At 46.3% G+C, this 16,885-nt stretch overlaps 1 protein-coding gene across 1 annotated transcript in view; it reads right to left on the reverse strand.

Moving 5' to 3' along the window:
• Positions 1–16,885, reverse strand: part of LOC126161731 (transmembrane protein KIAA1109) — a 493,460-nt gene that overhangs the window by 375,278 nt on the left and 101,297 nt on the right. Inside the window, exon 16 of the mRNA XM_049917765.1 lies at positions 107–293. Coding sequence (XP_049773722.1) covers positions 107–293 — 187 coding nt within the window. The remainder of the gene's footprint in view (positions 1–106; positions 294–16,885) is intronic.

Genomic DNA, 16,885 nt, shown 5'->3' on the forward strand with positions numbered 1-16,885 from the left:
TGCATCTAACAGAGTTATTGCTTTTAGTCAAGGTTTTGGTTATAAGACAAGTAAAAGATTATTTGTGAACATGAACTGTACAACTAATAAAGAAAAAGCATTTTACCTGTGACCACTGAAGACCAGGTGATTTCCTGCAGCGTGGAATTCTCATTGGAGAGAGCAGTATCTCCTCCTTTTCTGGAGTGGTTATGTCTGCCTGTGGAGGAGGCCCAAGAGGTGGTACTGGATGATAAGTGTAGTTTATGCAAAGAGCTACTATGGGCACTGACCAGCAATCAACCCAACCATGGCTAAAAATTTAAATACAATCTTAAATAAGTTAACAGAAGAATAACAGATTTACAAAGAGAAGAATGTGTTGGCCATTACTTGCCAATTAATTCCCAATAAAGCTGATCAAAAAATACAAAAACAGATACCAGCACTCTTAGTGGGGGATGGGGAAACTGGTCGCTGAAAACGCTTGCTAAGAGAAATCTGCCTTTTATGAGGAGGAAAGAAAGATGTCAGCAAGATTGGGAGTTCGAAGACAGCACACTATGTCAATTTCATTTCAGACATGATAAAATTGAGGGATAGCGGGAGAAGCACAATTGATATGGAAGATGAAAAAGAAAAAGAAGTAGTGCTAGTGGTGGGGCTGGAGACTAAACAGTAGTGGGTAGATGCACAAAGTAGATTACACAGTGAAAATGGTTGCACAGGTATAAACCTTAAGGCACGGATTGTGTTCTGAGAATGTCACAGGGTTCAATAGGCATATTACCAACTTTAGGAGGGTAATGGAAAACAAAGCTGGTTGATGTAGGGAAGATATCACGGTCTAACAAAAGGACCTCAAAACCATATCAGGGTAATTACTTGATGCCTACTGAAGCAAAGTACTGCCAGCCCATCTGTTCATATATTTTACAATTTTCTGAGTGGTATTTTCCTTATTACAGTTTTCAAGCAGAACAATTATAGAAGAGACATGATGTGTCATACAACATTGTGAGTTAACAGTTTTAATCGATTTTTTCTGAATATTTATTTGTGATACTTCATTATCAATAAAACAAGTAACTGAAGCTTAGAGACAGTGTGGCTGAGAACTGTGCACATGTGCAGATCTCATGCACACGTGCAGACGTTTCTCATCTGACTGCATACTACCCCAACCACCATTGCACGCTGTCTGTGCCATAAGATGGGTAAACTAAGAACACAACGCATTAGATGGCAACGCAATCTGGATGGGCTTTGGTTTCAAATTATACTATATCAGGAAATTCAGAAACATGAGGGACAATATTATACTGTTACTGGCTGATGGTACAAAATAATACATCTAGGTACAAAATAATACACCTAAAAAACAATAAAGTTAGGTTTGCAACTGAACCAGAAATATTGTGTTTCACATCATTCCTTGTTACATTCTTACAACTTTTAAGCTTGGATATAAAAAGAGAGGCAAAAACAAGTGGTCTCTATGGCATGACATTAGAGGTGGAATAAACATTTCATTCATATGCAGTTAGAATCAAATTTTGTTATCTAGAACCATTCCAGCAACATTGCAATGGCTACATTTCCCAACAACATAGATCACAAACAAAGCAAATTTTCACTTTTGTGTAATTGTTTTTGTTTTGCTTAAGGCAAAATAAAATTTACATCCGACACAAACTGTCGAAACATGGACAGAAGCAAACAGTTTCACACATCTTCATCTCTTCGCGTGCCACATTATCATTCTTATTTAGTTTCATAACTGAAAAAAGCCATACACATACGTACGCTGATCAAAACATTGTATCCTTATTACGGAGACATGAAATCTCTCTGCGAGGGAAACTTTGTAAGACTCCTGGACAGTCTTAACGTAAAAGAATTTATACATACCCGACATGGTCAGTCTGGGGGTGATCAGCAATGCATGGTAATTGAATACAACTTCACATGCCAAGATCACTAAAAAAGCATTTTACTGGATGACCAGTTTCGACAGAGCTATGCTGTCATCAGCAGCTCTTATGCTTTTGAATTTTTACATCATATTATCCATGAGACTTCTTGCCACATCAGTTCAATATAAAACCTCGAGCTTCTGACAGTTTCCACCATTGTCGACAGGAGCAACTGACTGTCAAAATTGCTGCTGTGGTGACCTCATATTGCCAAAAGACAGCTTCTTATTGGTCAGTCATTACACCATGCTGTCACAGAAGGTGTCAACATCTGCACTGGTGAGGCACAGCTCCCACCATAGTATAAACATTGGAATGAATACCTATAGCTTTTCTCCGCACTGAGAGCTCGCTTCCATGCACCACTAAGATTATATCCACTGACACAGTTGAAGGTTTTCTCATACATTCTTATTTCTACAGCCTCTTTAATTATAGAGCCCCAGTATGTGGGAGCCTGGGAAAAAACTTTTGTTTCATCCAATAGTATTATATGTTCTGAAACTTCCTGGCAGATTAAAACTGTGTGCCGGACCGAGACTCAAACTCGGGACCTTAGCCTTTCGTGGGCAAGAGCTCTACCGACTGAGCTACCCAAGCACAACTCACGCCCCGTCCTAACAGCTTTACTACTGCCAGTACCTCGTCTCCTACCTTCCAAACTTTACAGAAGCTCTCCTGCGAACCTTGCAGAACTAGCACCCCTGAAAGAAAGGATATTGCGGAGACATGGCTTAGCCACAGCCTGGGGGATGTTTCCAGAATGAGACTTTCACTCTGCAGCGGAGTGTGCGCTGATATGAAGCTCAGTCCGGCACACAGTTTTAATCTGCCAGGAAGTTTCATATCAGCGCACACTCCGCTGCAGAGTGAAAATCTCATTGTACTCGAGAACTGGTAAATGGGATGAACTGTCCATCATCGTGTGACATTTGCATGCAATGGGGTGGGTTCAGAAATAGTGTGTGGGTACCACATGCCCTAAGCCAAAATCACAAAAATCAGCAGGTCACCATATGTGCATCTCTGCTTGCTCATCATCAACTGGTTTGTGAACAACACCAACCGCTCCTATCCTGTATCGTTACTGGTGATGAGAAATGGTGTCTTTAAGCTAACATAATGAAAAGAAAGGAATGGCTGAGACCAAAAAAAGCATCTCCCCATACAAAGACGTGCATGCATCCACAAAATATAATGTTATGCATCTAATGGAACAGCAAAAAAGTGGTGTACAATGAATTGCTTCCCCAAGGAGAACCATCACTGGTGACACTTATTGTCAACAACTGACACGTCTTGCAGACTTAATTCAAGGAAGACTGTGGGAAGTGATGCTACTCCACAATAATACTCGCCCACCATTCTGATAGACTGACACAAAACGCTATACAGGACATGGCTTGGGAAGTCATTCTGCACCCATCTTATTCACCTGATCTCGCACCCTCAGGTTTTCACCTTTCTGCTCAAACAACCTTCAAGGTACTGCCTTCCTTTTTTTTTTTTATTTTATTTATTTATTGTTCCATGGGACCAAATTAAGGAGAAGTCTCCATGGTCATGGAACGAGTCAATACATGAAATTATAACACGATATTAGAAACAGATAAAATGAAATATAAAAAAACATATTCAGGTGACAAGTCGTAAGTTTAAATGAAGACAATCAACAATGTAACACTGGAATTTGCTTAATTTTTTAGCTCTTCCAGGAGCTCCTCGACAGAATAGAAGGAGTGAGCCATTAGGAAACTCTTCAGTTTAGACTTAAAAGAGTTTGGGCTACTGCTAAGATTTTTGAGTTCTTGTGGTAGCTTATTGAAAATGGATGCAGCAGAATACTGCACTCCTTTCTGCACAAGAGTCAAGGAAGTGCATTCTACATGCAGATTTGATTGGTTGGTTGGTTTGGGGGATTAAAGGGACCAGACTGCGACGGTCATCGGTCCCTTTTCCAAAAAATTAAAACCACCCATCGAGAATAAAAACGAACAACACGAAAGACGTCAGACGACACAGGACAGGAAAGACTCCGACAGAGATCAGACAAAACGAAATAAAATCACACAGAGTGTGACGGTGGTTGGCCGACCACAGGAACAAAAAAAAGGAAAAGCCAACCACCGAGAACATGTTAAAAACTCAGTTAAAAACCGTAGGCCAAATGCCAGAATCAACACAAAACAATAAAATAAAACAAACACTCAGATTAAATGATAAAAACCCCCTGCCCGAATAAAACGTAAAACTAAGTCAGCCGTAGCAGAGTCATCTGTTAAAAGGGCAGGGAGCGAGTCAGGCAGGGCGAACGACTGCCTGAGCACAGCTAAAAGTGGACAGTCCAATAAAATGTGGACCACTGTCAAAACGGAGCCACAGCGACATAAAGGTGGGGCCTCACGTCGCAATAGGTGGCCGTGCGTCATCCATGTGTGCCCAATGCGCAGCCGGCAGAGGACAACAGACTCCTTGCGAGAGACCCGCAAGGAGGAGCGCCACACACCAGTAGGCTCCTTGATGGCCCGAAGTTTATTTCGTGAAGGCAGGGCGCGCCATTCAGCGTCCCAAATGTCGAGAATTTTGCGGCATAGGAACGCTCGCAAATCTGTCTCCGTGAGACCAATGTCCAGAGATGGTGTACTGGTGGCCTCTTTTGCCAGGCGGTCAACATTCTCATTGCCGGGTATCCCAACATGGCCTGGGGTCCACACGAAGACCACAGAGCGGCCGCAACGGGCAAGAGTATGCAGGGACTCCTGGATAGCCAGCACCAGACGAGAACGAGGGAAACACTGGTCGAGAGCTCGTAAACCGCTAAGGGAATCGCTACAGATAACGAAGGACTCACCTGAGCAGGAGCGGATATACTCTAGGGTACGAAAAATGGCGACCAGCTCGGCAGTATAAACGCTGCAGCCAGCCGGCAACGAACGTTGTTCGCAATGGTCCCCTAGAGTGAGCGCATAACCGACACGACCAGCAACCATCGAACCGTCAGTGTAAACAATGCCAGATCCCTGATACGTGGCGAGGATGGAAAGAAAGCGGCGGCGGAAAGCCTCCGGAGGTACTGAGTCCTTCGGGCCCTGTGCCAATTCCAGCTAAAGGCGAGGGCGAGGCACACACCACGGGGGCGTATGCAGAGGTGCCCGGAAAGGAGGCGGAAGAGGGAAAGCCCCAAGCCCGGAGAGAAGCTCTCTGACGCGGACCGCGATCGGAGATCCAGCCCTGGGCCTGCGGTCTGGAAGATGGACGTGCGACTGTGGGAAGAGTAGCCGATAATTAGGATGCCCCGGCAAGCTGAAAACATGGGCAGCATAAGAAGCCAGCAAACGTTGGCGGCGTAATCGTAGTGGAGGGACACCCGCCTCCACAAGAATACTCTCCACTGGGCTGGTCCGGAAAGCACCAGTGGCAAGGCGGATCCCACTATGGAGGATTGGGTCCAGTGCCCGCAGTGCAGATAGGGATGCTGAGCCATAAACCAGGCTCCCATAATCCAGACGGGACTGGATTAACGCCTGGTAGAGCCGCAACAGGGTAGAGCGGTCGGCGCCCCAGCGGGTGTGGCTCAAACATCTCAGAGCGTTTAGATGCCGCCAACACGCCTGTTTGAGCTGCCGGATATGAGGCAGCCAAGTCAATCGGGCATCAAAAAGTACACCCAAAAACCTGTGGGTCTCCACCACAGCAAGAAGTTCGTCGGCAAGGTAAAGCCGCGGCTCAGGATGGACCGTTCGGCGCCGGCAGAAATGCATAACGCGGGTCTTGGCAGCCGAAAACTGAAAACCACGCGCTACAGCCCAAGACTGCGCCTTGCGGATTGCGCCCTGTAGCTGACGTTCAGCTGCTGCTATGCTAATATAACTATAGTAAAGGCAGAAGTCGTCAGCATACAGGGAAGCGGAGACAGAATTTCCTACTGCCGCAGCGAGACCGTTTATTGCAATTAAAAACAGGCAGACACTTAAAACAGAACCCTGTGGCACACCGTTCTCCTGGACGTGGGTGGAACTATATGAGGCTGCGACTTGCACGCGGAAGGTACGATACGACAGAAAATTTCTGATAAAGATCGGCAGAGGGCCCCGAAGACCCCATTCATGAAGCGTAGAAAGGATGTGAAGACGCCATGTCGTATCGTACGCCTTCCGCATGTCGAAGAAGACAGCGACCAGGTGCTGACGGCGGGCAAAGGCAGTACGGATGGCCGACTCCAGGCTCACCAGATTGTCGGCGGCGGAGCGGCCTTTACGGAACCCACCCTGAGACGGAGCCAGAAGGTCCCAAGATTTCAGTACCCAATTCAAGCGCCGGCTCACCATCCGTTCGAGAAGCTTGCAAAGAACGTTGGTGAGGCTAATGGGGCGGTAGCTGTCCACCTCCAAAGGGTTCTTGCCTGGTTTCAGAATGGGGATAACGATACTTGCCCGCCATTGCGACGGAAACTCACCCTCGACCCAAATACGGTTGTAAAGGTCGAGGAGCCGTCGCTGGCAGTCCACTGAGAGGTGTTTCAGCATCTGGCAGTGGATGCTATCCGGTCCAGGAGCGGTATCAGGACAAGCGGCAAGGGCACTGCGGAATTCCCACTCACTGAATGGAACATTGTATGATTCTGGGTGGTGGGTGTGAAACGAAAGGCTCCGACGTTCCATCCGCTCTTTAATGGAATGGAAGGCCTGGGGGTAAGTCGCAGAAGCGGTTCTCATAGCAAAATGATCTGCCAAGCGGCTTGCAATGACGTCGGAGTCAGTACAAACTGCTCCATTCATTCAGTGACAGTGCAGGGACGCTGGCAGGGGACCGATAGCCATAGACACGTCAAATCTTCGCCCAGACCTGCGATGGAGTGACATGGAGGCCAATGGTAGACACATACCGCTCCCAGCACTCCTTCTTGCCTTGGCGGATAAGGAGGCGGGCCCGCGCACGCAGCCGTTTGAAGGCGATAAGGTGGTCGATGGAGGGATGGCGCTTGTGACGCTGGAGCGCCCGCCGGCGATCTTTAATCGCTTCAGCGATCTCAGGCGACCACCAAGGCACAGCCCTCCGCCGAGGGGACCCAGAAGAACGGGGAATGGCAGATTCGGCGGCAGTAACGATGCCGGTGGTGACCGATTGAACCACCGCATCAATGTCATCACGAGAGAGAGGCTCAATAGCGGCAGTGGAGGAAAACAAGTCCCAGTCAGCCTTATTCATAGCCCATCTGCTGGGGCGCCCAGAAGAGTGGCGCCGTGGCAGTGACAGAAAGATTGGAAAATGGTCACTACCACACAGGTCGTCATGCACACCCCACTGGACAGACGGCAAGAGGCTAGGGCTACACAGCGATAGGTCAATGGCGAAGTATGTGCCATGCGCCACACTGAAGTGTGTGGAGGCACCATCATTTAAGATCGAGAGATCGAGCTGCGCCAATAAATGCTCAATAGCGGCGCCTCGAACTGTTGCCACTGACCCACCCCACAGAGGGTTATGGGCGTTAAAGTCGCCCAGTAACAAGAAAGGTGGCGGCAATTGGGCTATCAGTGCAGCCAGGACATGCTGCGCGACATCACCCTCCGGTGGAAGGTAAAGACTGCAGACAGTAACAGCCTGTGGCGTCCACACCCGAACAGCGACAGCCTCTAAAGTTGTATGTAGAGGGACAGACTCGCTGTGGAGAGCGTTAAGGACATAGATGCAGACGCCACCAGACACCCTTTCATAAGCTACCCGCTTTTTATAATAACCCAGATAGCCACGGAGGGCGGGGGTGCGCATTGCTGGAAACCAAGTTTCCTGAAGAGCTATGCAGAAGAAAGGGTGAAGGCTGATAAGCTGTCGGAGCTCAGCGAGATGGTGGAAGAAACCGCTGCAGTTCCACTGGAGGATGGTGTTGTCCATGGCTGGGAAAGGCGTGACGGGACGGGGAAGGCAGATTACGCCTCTGGGTCACCTGCTGCCTCCGATTGAGCACCTGTGCTAGTGCTTTCCATGGCGTCGGAGGGACCGGCGAGATCGAGGTCCTCAGCGGACGCCAGGATCTCCACCTCATCCTCAGACGCAGAGTTTGAAGGTTGCGGTGGGACAGGTGCCACCGCAATGTTAGGATGCTTGGGAGCCTTTTTCTTCAACTGCTTTGCACGCTGTGCCTTTGGAGGGCCTGGCTGGGAGGGCCCCACTGGGTCAGTCTCAGGGACTGACGACGAGCGGGAAGCCCTATGACCAGCGACCGGTTGTTGTTTCATAAATTTGCGGGTGTCCGCTTTGGCACTGGGCAAAGCCTGGGAAGGGAGGGCCCCAAGGGACCCCTTCCTAGCTAGAGTAGCCGAAGAAGCCTCACGCTTCTCCGGGGAAGGAGAATGTCTCCAGTGGTTGGGGTGGTGTTGCTCCTGGAGTAGATGGAGCAGGAGCAACAGGTTGGGAAGTGCCCCCCACAACCAAGGGGGCTGGTTCATCCTGACATAGCTGAGAGGCAACAGTACGTGACGACATGGGAGAGGATCGGACCACTGTTGCAGCAGCGGCATAGGTGGATATCATGGGCACAGGATGTAGCCGCTCATATTTCCGCCTTGCCTCGGTGTAGGTCAGGCGGTCCAGAGTCTTATATTCCATTATCTTCCTTTCCTTCTGGAAGATCCTACAGTCCGGTGAGCAGGGGGAATGGTGTTCTCCGCAGTTAACACATATAGGAGGCGGGGCACATGGACTATCGGGATGGGTAGGACGGCCACAATCCCGACAGGTGATGTTGGAAGTACAGCGAGATGACATGTGCCCGAACTTCCAGCACTTAAAACACTGCATCGGAGGAGGGATATATGGCTTCACATCACAACGGTAAACCATCACCTTAACCTTTTCGGGTAAGACATCACCCTCGAAGGCCAAGATGAAGGCACCGGTGGCTACCTGATTATCCCTCGGACCCCGATGGACGCGCCGGACGAAGTGAACACCTCGTCATTCGAGGTTGGCGCGTAATTCATCGTCGGACTGCAGAAGAAGATCCCTGTGGAATATAATACCCTGGACCATGTTGAGACTCTTATGCGGCGTGATGTTAACAGAAACATCCCCCAACTTGTCACAATTGAGCAACCTCCGTGACTGGGCAGAGGATGCCGTTTTGATGAGCACAGAACCAGAGCGCATCTTGGACAAGCCCTCCACCTCCCCGAACTTGTCCTCTAGGTGCTCCACAAAAAACTGGGGCTTGGTCGACATGAACGATTCTCCATCAACCCGCGTACACACGAGGTACCGCGGTGAATATTCTCCACTGCCTTCATTAGCAAGACGTTCCTCCCATGGAGTACCTAGGGAGGGAAACGATCTCTGATCAAATTTCTTCCCGTTGAGGTTAGACCTCGATCGCTTAGAGACTGCTGGTGGAGGCCCACCAGCGATAGATGATGTACCACGCTTCATTGCGGGTCATCCACCCTGATGCCACCTACTCCGACCAAGGGCCCTCCCCACGGGCGCCACCCAGCCGCAGCAAAGGCCACCTGGCAGGACGGCCATTGCCGGGAGTCCCGATGCCCCAGGGAGATGGGCATCTACTCCTTGGCATACGTGGGGAGTGAACGGCGCAGGCATCAGTAGAGTGATCCCTGTGTTGTCAGGGGGCTACAACCAAGAGGGTACATGGCGGCCCCACCACAACGGACTGGCTACCGTGCTGGATCTTAGGTGCAAAACTGTCCAAGGTCGTCATCGCAGGTAAAAGAAACACTGCAGAGTGCAGCGTGGGAATCGCACCCAGGGACGTATCCCCGCCCAAGAGATGGAAAACGAGCGGGACACCATTGCAACGACGAAAAAGCTGGCTAAAGGTCTCAATGCACGACGGATACAGTGCACCATGTAAGGCGCCCTTCCCCAATTGGCTCGCTCTTTGGAATAATTTAGAATTATGGAGGTCAAACCCGAGAGGGGACCATCACATAAGGCTGAAACATTTGAGACTCCTTTTAGTCGCCTCTTACGACAGGCAGGAATACCGCGGGCCTATTCTAACCCCCGAACCCGCAGGGAGGTGCAGATTTGATTTCTGCCTAGTATTAACTGAGTGAAAGCTGCTAACTCTTGGGAATAGGCTAATATTGCTAACAACAAACGACATTAAAGAAAATATATACTGTGAGGGCAATGTCAGAATTCCCAGATTTTTGAATAGGGGTCGACAAGAGGTTCTCGAACTTACACCACATATAGCTCGAACAGCCCGTTTTTGAGCCAAAAATACCCTTTTTGAATCAGAAGAATTACCCTAAAAAATAATACCATATGACATAAGCGTATGAAAATATGCGAAGTAGACTACTTTTCGTGTTGAAGTGTCACTTATTTCAGATACTGTTCTAATGGTAAATAAAGCAGCATTTAGCTTCTGAACAAGATCCTGGACATGGGCTTTCCACAACAGCTTACTATCTATCCGAACGCCTAGGAATTTGAACTGTTCCGTCTCGCTTATAATATGCCCATTCTGTCTGATCAAAATATCGGTTCTTGTTGAATTGTGAGTTAGAAACTGTAAAAACTGAGTCTTACTGTGATTTAGCATCAAATTATTTTCCAAAAGCCACGAACTTATTTCATGAACTACATTATTTGTTACTGTTTCAATATTACACACAAGATCCTTCACTATCAAGCTGGTGTCATCAGCAAACAGAAATATTTTTGAATCACCTGTAATACTAGAAGGCATATCATTTATATAAATAAGAAACAGCAGTGGCCCCAGCACCGACCCTTGGGGAACGCCCCACTTAACAGTGCCCCATTGGGACTGAACATCACTACCACTCTCAATATTGCGGAGAATTACCCTCTGCTTTCTGTTCTTAAAGTAAGAGGCGAACCAATTGTAAGCTACTCCCCTTACTCCATAATGGTCCAACTTCTGCAGTAATATTTTGTGGTCAACACAGTCAAAAGCCTTCGTTAAATCAAAGAAAACACCTAGCGTTCGCAACCTTTTATTTAATCCGTCCAAAACCTCACAGAGAAAAGAGAATATAGCATTTTCAGTTGTTAAACCATTTCTAAAACCAAACTGAACATTTGACAGCAAATTATGTGAATTTAAATGCTCCAGTAACCTTGTATACACAACCTTCTCGATCACTTTAGCAAACACCGATGGCATAGAAATGGGTCTAAAATTGTCAACATTATCAATGTCTCCCTTTTTATAAAGTGGCTTCACTACCGAGTACTTTAATCAGTCAGGAAACCGACCACTCCTAAAGGAAAAGTTACAGATATGGCTGAGAACTGGGCTAACATACATAGAACAATACTTCAATATTCTGCTAGATACCCCGTCATATCCATGAGAGTTCTTGGTCTTTAGTGATTTAATTATTAACTCAATCTCCCTCTAGTCAGTATCATGGAGGAGCATTTCAGGTAACAGTCTCTGAACACTTTTTTCTAAGAGCGCTATATGATTCCCTGTTGGGACTAGGTTTCTATTTAGTTCACCTGCTATATTCAGAAAGTGATTATTAAATACTGTACATATATGCGACTTATCAGTAACACGGACATTCCCACTACGCACTGATTCTATATCCTCCACCTGTCTCTGCAGACCAGTAACTTCCTTTACGACTGACCATATGGTTTTAATTTTATCCTGAGACTTAGCTATTCTATCTGCATACCACATACTTTTTGCCTTCCTAATAACATTTTTAAGCACCTTACAATACTGTTTGTAATGGGCAGCTGCATTTAGATTTTGACTGTTTCTAACGTTTTGATATAATTGCCACTTTGTTCTACAAGATATTCTTATCCCTCTAGTCAGCCACCCAGGCTGCCTGTTTGTGCTAGTACCCTGTTTTAAACGTTCTAACGGAAAGCAACTTTCAAAGAGCAAGAGAAAAGTCTTGAGAAAAGCATTATATTTATCGTCTACTGTATCAGCGTTATAAACATCTTGCCACTCTTGTTCCTTTATAAGGTTTACAAAGGTCTCTACAGCAACTGGATCAGCTTTCCTGAACAGCTGATGACTATATTTAATACGTGTTGCAGCATAAAAATCTTTTAAAGTTAAAATTTGCGCATCATGATCTGAAAGGCCATCCACCTTTTTGCCTGGATCAAAATGTACTTCAAACATGGCTTGATGAGTTCTTCACCTCCAAACCATGATTTCAAGAGTCGAAGGATCAAATAGCTACCCCATCATTGGCAGACTGTAATACATTGTGAAGGAGAATATATTATTGCTGACTTTTCTGTCATGTGTATCTGTTGTGTTTATTAAAGTTATGGAAAAACGCTACAAAATTTTGCACCGACCCATTAAATTAATCGCAGTAATATGTGTAAAATAGTGTCAAACATTTCATTCATTATTTTTAAAAAAGGGACTCATGTTTCCTCATGTTTAAAATTAAAATTTCTCAGGTACAGCAAAGAAAATGATTTGAATATTGTAAGTTACAGGACATTCCGATACATGATGAATTTTTAGTGAATGAAACACATGGCACAAACATTTCTTGCAGGTTCTTGTGCCTAGACGTATTTTTTCCCTTTAAATACAAACCAACTTATCAACTTGTGAACAAGTAAATGCCTCTGTGGTGAAAGTAGTGCGACATGAGGTATCCATAATTATTAAAGATGAAAAGTTGACTCCCTGAGTGATAAAATACACTCCTGGAAATGGAAATAAGAACACATTGACACCGGTGTGTCAGACCCACCATACTTGCTCCGGACACTGCGAGAGGGCTGTACAAGCAATGATCACATGCACGGCACAGCGGACACACCAGGAACCGCGGTGTTGGCCGTCGAATGGCGCTAGCTGCGCAGCATTTGTGCACCGCCGCCGTCAGTGTCAGCCAGTTTGCCGTGGCATACGGAGCTCCATCGCAGTCTTTAACACTGGTAGCATGCCGCGACAGTGTGGACGTGAACCGTATGTGCAGTTGACAGACTTTGAGCGAGGGCGTATAGTGGGCATGCAGGAGGCCGGGTGGACGTACCGCCGAATTGCTCAACACGTGGGGCGTGAGGTCTCCACAGTACATCGATGTTGTCGCCAGTGGTCGGCGGAAGGTGCACGTGCCCGTCGACCTGGGACCGGACCGCAGCGACGGACGGATGCACGCCAAGACCGTAGGATCCTACGCAGTGCCGTAGGGGACCGCACCGCCACTTCCCAGCAAATTAGGGACACTGTTGCTCCTGGGGTATCGGCGAGGACCATTCGCAACCGTCTCCATGAAGCTGGGCTACGGTCCCGCACATCGTTAGGCCGTCTTCCGCTCACGCCCCAACATCGTGCAGCCCGCCTCCAGTGGTGTCGCGACAGGCATGAATGGAGGGACGAATGGAGATGTGTCGTCTTCAGCGATGAGAGTCGCTTCTGCCTTGGTGCCAATGATGGTCGTATGCGTGTTTGGCGCCGTGCAGGTGAGCGCCACAATCAGGACTGCATACGACCGAGGCACACAGGGCCAACACCCGGCATCATGGTGTGGGGAGCGATCTCCTACACTGGCCGTACACCACTGGTGATCGTCGAGGGGACACTGAATAGAGCACAGTACATCCAAACCGTCATCGAACCCATCGTTCTACCATTCCTAGACCGGCAAGGGAACTTGCTGTTCCAACAGGACAATGCACGTCCGCATGTATCCCGTGCCACCCAACGTGCTCTAGAAGGTGTAAGTCAACTACCCTGGCCAGCAGGATCTCCGGATCTGTCCCCCATTGAGCATGTTTGGGACTGGATGAAGCGTCGTCTCACGCTGTCTGCACGTCCAGCACGAACGCTGGTCCAACTGAGGCGCCAGGTGGAAATGGCGTGGCAAGCCGTTTCACAGGACTACATCCAGCATCTCTACGATCGTCTCCATGGGAGAATAGCAGCCTGCATTGTTGCGAAAGGTGGATATACACTGTACTAGTGCCGACATTGTGCATGCTCTGTTGCCTGTGTCTATGTGCCTGTGGTTCTGTCAGTGTGATCATGTGATGTATCTGACCCCAGGAATGTGTCAATAAAGTTTCCCCTTCCTGGGACAATGAATTCACGGTGTTCTTATTTCAATTTCCAGGAGTGTAATTATGATCCTACAGGCAATTTTTATTATACGTTCACAACTTCTTATTAGATGATGGGGAGGAAAATATTGTAGACAGTATCAATTCTGTAAGTCCATCATTTTGTCCATCATCACATTATACTCACTGTGTGTTGTGTTTATCAGTAGCGTTCAGAACTTGAACAGTGCCTACCTGGATTTTGTCAATCTTCAAAGCAGTGAAACATCCTGATATTCAGATACAATGAAGTTATTAAAAGAGATATAATTAGAAGAAAGATACAACATAAATAGTCTACGAGGAATTATTTTGTTATCTTATTCATCTCAGGTCATCTATAACACTTTTAAAAATACCTGTTCTCATTTTTGGGAATAACAACTACACAGATGGAAAAAAAATTCACAACACCAAAACTTAATTAATGCTGAGTAATGAAATTTTGTGAAAAAATTTGTCTAGGTAAAATATTTAAGTGATTAACATTGTAAGATCACAGATTAATAAAGTGTGAGATAAGCCACTGTGCCTTTGAAATGCTGGTACATTAAGAACCGGTGTAGAATGTTAAATACAAGCATGCAAACGACATGCATGCAATGTGTCGTACAGGTGCCGGTTGTCAGTTTGCAGAATGGAGTTTCATGTCTGTTGCACCTGGTTGGTCAATATAGAGACGGTTAAGGCTGGTTGTGGATGACGCTGGAGTTGTTGCCCGATGATGTACCTTATGTGCTCGATTGGAGACAGATCTAGTTATCGAGCAAGCCAATACAACATGTTAGCGAAATACAACATGTCAGCGACCATGTCAGGTTGCAACAACGATATGTGGGTGAGTTATCCTGTTGGAAAACATCCCCTGAAATGCTATTCCTGAATGGCAGCACAAAAGGTTGATTTGCCAGAGTGATGTACAAATTTGCAGTTAGGATGTGAGGTGTGGTGTCACCGCCAGACACCACACTTGCTAGGTGGTAGCCTTTAAATCGGCCGCGGTCCGCTAGTATACGTCGGACCCGCGTGTCGCCACTGTCAGTGATTGCAGACCAAGCGCCGCCACACGGCAGGTCTAAAGAGACGTCCTAGCACTCGCTCCAGTTGTACAGCAGACTTAGCCAGAGATGGATCACTGACAAATACGCTCTCATTTGCCGAGACGATAGTTAGCATAGCCTTCAGCTACGTCATTTGCTACGACCTAGCAAGGCGCCATTACCAGTTTATATTGAGATTGTTATTAATGTATCAACAAGAGTGATGTTCTCCAATTATGGATTAAAGTTAAGTATTACATCAACTACGTACATTATTTATTAGACTCAACTCCTTTAATTGTTCCAGACCTCACGCCAGTCTGCGTGAGCTTAAACGCATGCCTTTCGGCTTCCTCCAAACTCCGTGAATTGGCTCCTGCCAATTCACAACATGAGGGACAGCCATGAGAGTGCTGCTGCTGTCATACAAAATTGCATCCCAGACCATAACTCCAGGTCTAGGTTCACTGTGTCTAGCAAGGAGGCCCTCAACCAGTCTCCTAATAACCAACACAAGGCCATCACGAAACTGAAAATGATGGTGGTTTGGGGTCAGTGGAATGCATGCTACAGGGATTCTGGTTTGGAGCCGTCCCTGAAGTAATTGATTTGTAACAGTCTGTTGCGTCACTGTGGTGCCAACTACTGCTCAATTTGGTGCTGCAGATGCAGTGCAATGCGCCAGAGCCATATGTCAAACATGACGGTCTTCCCTCTTGTCAGTGCCACGTGGCCGCCTAGAGCTCAGTCTTCTTGTGACCGTACATTCTCGTGACTACCACTGCCAGCAATCTTGTGCGGTGGCTACATTTCTGCCAAGTCTTTCTGCAATATAATAGAAGGAACGTTCTGCTTCTTTTAGCCCTGTTACATGATCTCATTCAAACTCAGTGGGGTGCTGATAATAGCATCTTTGTCACCTTGAAGGCATTCTTGACTATACTCCGTTCATCATAAGAATAAACCTCATGCAAACAAATACAAATGCGATGATTGGTCAGAAGCCATAGCACACATACACTGGTGGTCTTACGCTCTCGGAAGTAGGACCTACTTATATATTAGATATATTATTACTAATTTATGTTAAATGAAGATATAAGATATTCAAATGTATTAACAGCTATCAAGGTTTTAATTAATCATGAGTTTAGCTATGTAGTTTTTATTTCAAAAATTGTGCACAGTCACAGCCTCTGCACTGTTGTGCTCTGACTGTTGTGCTGTTGATGTGCAGTATGAAAATGGCTGAGGCTGTTTCCTGTTTCATAGTGGAACATGGTTAAAAAGTGTCAAGAAATAGGTTTTTCTTAATGTTTTTCATAAATTTACAGAGAGAGTCGGCTTTGAAGTTTTCCGAGGGATGGTATTACATTTACTTGAGTCACAAATACAAACAGGTCGTGTAACGGAATCGGTAGTGTAATTGGCTGAAAATCTGCTACAGGTCATGGTTCACTGGTTAAAATCTCATCTAAAACACTGATCTTTCTCATTCAATTTGAAATACTTACAGCCCATAATTGTAAAATTCAACATCATTTTTTGTCAATGAGGCACGTTTTCTTGTTCCTAATTACGTACTGCACTCAAAATTCCTGTTTTCATTTCAAATATAAATTCTTAAATATCTATATTTTATGAAAGACTGTTAATACAAGTTGCTTAAATTAAGTAAACATAAAAACTAAATTTTAAGGCAAAAATAAAAAAACCAAGTATTCTTTACTTGGACTATGTCCATCGTTTTATAACACAGATGTAGGTAAGTGTCACAGAAACATGAAAAACAATCATTTTCACAGCATC

The sequence above is a fragment of the Schistocerca cancellata genome, chromosome 2, assembly GCF_023864275.1.
Source record: "Schistocerca cancellata isolate TAMUIC-IGC-003103 chromosome 2, iqSchCanc2.1, whole genome shotgun sequence".
NCBI lineage: Eukaryota > Metazoa > Arthropoda > Insecta > Orthoptera > Acrididae > Schistocerca > Schistocerca cancellata.